This window comes from Oryzias melastigma, unplaced genomic scaffold (genome assembly GCF_002922805.2).
Source record: "Oryzias melastigma strain HK-1 unplaced genomic scaffold, ASM292280v2 sc03360, whole genome shotgun sequence".
NCBI lineage: Eukaryota > Metazoa > Chordata > Actinopteri > Beloniformes > Adrianichthyidae > Oryzias > Oryzias melastigma.
Window position 1 is genome coordinate 1 of NW_023419928.1, and position 2,364 is coordinate 2,364.

The following is a 2,364-nucleotide window of genomic DNA, read 5'->3' on the forward strand; positions in this document are numbered from 1 at the left end:
TTAGCTGGCCATCCATTCATGTGTTTTTTACGCACAGCTTGTAGCACAGTGTCTGCTGCAACTGTGGTTCTCAGTCTGTTGAGCATGTCTTCTCTCAGTGTGTCTGTAGCTTCTAATACATACACGACTCTCTCCTCACAAGTATTTTCACTTGCTGTGCCATTGTCAGTAGTTGCTGTAGCACGGTGTAGCACAGGCTGCCCTTCCTGTAACAGGCACGCACCCAGTCTGTAGTATAGTTAGGTGAAGTATCGCGAGATTGAAAGAGAGGGGAGAAGACGAACGAGGAAAACGAGCAGGATGTGCTGAACTGGACGTGTGTTAATAAATGAAGATATTCCAACTTAAAGGATTGTTTATTGGATCAAAACACACAACATTTTAATGGCGACGAGGATTGAGTTGGAAGTGGACCTTACGGCGAAGAAGGACGACTAGGATTTTACGTCCCTGCTCCCGAAAAGACAGAAGAAAGGAAAAGAAAATGTCCTCGGATGAGCAATGCCAAGGAGCCGCACAAGCTGCGTCAGGACCCAGCTATGCTCAGCTAGCCCCGCCGGCNTATTCAAAGTTAAAGGATTGTTTATTGGATCAAAACACACAACATTATAATGGCGACGAGGATTGAGTTGGATGAGGACCTTACGGCGAAGAAGGACGACTAGGATTTTACGTCCCTGCTCCCGAAAAGACCAAAGAAAGGAAAAGAAAATGTCCTCGGATGAGCAACGCCAAGGAGCCACACAAGCTGCGTCAGGACCCAGCTATGCTCAGCTAGCCCCGCCGGCACCGCTGAACCTCAACGCATCGGATTTATTCACGGAATATAATCTGGGGATGGACTCATATAATTTTTTCGAAGTTGCCAGCGGAACCATTCAAGCACAAGATACGGTGAGAAGAGCCACGCTGTTGCATTGTATTGGAGCACCGACTCAGAGGATTTTTGCTAATCTGCCTGGAAACAAAGGTACACATGCACAGACTGTCGCTGCGCTCATCGCGTATTTCACACCAAGGAGAAATGTTGTCTTAGAGAGACACAAGTTTAGACTACGTGCTCAACATCCAGATGAAACGATCGATGCGTTTGTAAATGCACTGAGAGAGCTAGCAAAATCCTGTGATTTCGGCGCGCTAGAGAATGACATGCTGCGAGATCAGATAGTGGAGAAATGCGCAATGAAACGGCTCCGAGACAAGTTATTGCAGGAAGACGGACTGAGTTTAGACAAAGCACTGTCGATTGCTCGCGCTTTTGAAGCCGCGCAGGCAGAATCAAAACTTTTCACGGAGAGTTCTGGTCACAGAACAAGGGACGCTCAGGTTAACTTTACAAAGAGAAGTTCATACGCAAAAAACGGAGGAGCAGCAGGACCCGCCCGTCAAAGGAAAGGCAGCCAANCATGCTGCGAGATCAGATAGTGGAGAAATGCGCGATGAAACGGCTCAGAGACAAGTTATTGCAGGAAGACGGACTGAGTTTAGACAAAGCACTGTCAATTGCTCGCGCTTTTGAAGCCGCGCAGGCAGAATCAAAGCTTTTCACAGAAAGTTCTGGTCACAGAACGAGGGACGCTCAGGTTAACTTTACAAAGAGAAGTTCATACGCAAAAAGCGGAGGAGCAGCAGGACCCGCCCGTCAAAGGAAAGGCAGCCAAGAGGAAGCCGAGAGCGACACCCAGTGTCACAGATGTGGAATGACAACTCACACAGAGGATGAATGTGGTGCAAAGATGGCAACATGCCTATTTTGCAGAAAGAAAGGACATTATGCACGCATGTGTTTTAAAAAGAAAAAAAAATGCACATACAGAAAATGAAAGTGTCAAGACTAAAAACTGGAATAAAGAAAAAGAAAAAACGAAGAAAAATAAACCAGTGAGAGCAGTGATACAGGATGCTTCTGACTCAGATTCAGATGAATTTATCCATGCCGTTGACTCTGAAGGCACAGAGACAATAAAGGTGAATGGACATTGGCTAAAAATGGTCATAGACACAGGAAGTGGCAGAAACTTTATCGGCGAGAACCTCTATAAGAGAATAATGTCAACTAAAACAAAACTGAAATCAACCAAGAAGAAATTTTATGCCTATGCCCAGACAACTCCACTTAAATGTGTGGGATATTTTGAGGCAGAACTGAAATGGAAGAACAACACTGTCACAGACAAAATATATGTGATCGAAGGAAATGTTGAAGCACTACTTGAAAGAAAAACAATCTTTGAGTTAAAAATATTTAAAACAGAAGAGGAAGTAAAAAGAGTAGAACAAAAAGACAAGTTCAATGAGCTCATTGCAGAGTACCCTCTTGTTTTTAAAGGACTTGGTCAGATTAAAGGTTATAGCCACAAGGTT

The 2,364-nt window shown here is 44.6% G+C and overlaps 1 protein-coding gene across 1 annotated transcript; it reads left to right on the forward strand.

Moving 5' to 3' along the window:
• Positions 1-1,413: 1,413 nt before the first annotated feature.
• Positions 1,414-2,364, forward strand: LOC112139329 (uncharacterized protein K02A2.6; the record flags this gene model as incomplete). The annotated part of the gene is given in 1 exon segment (XM_024262081.2): positions 1,414-2,364. A coding segment is annotated over 1 exon segment (645 nt), but the record flags the coding sequence as incomplete, so codon positions are not given.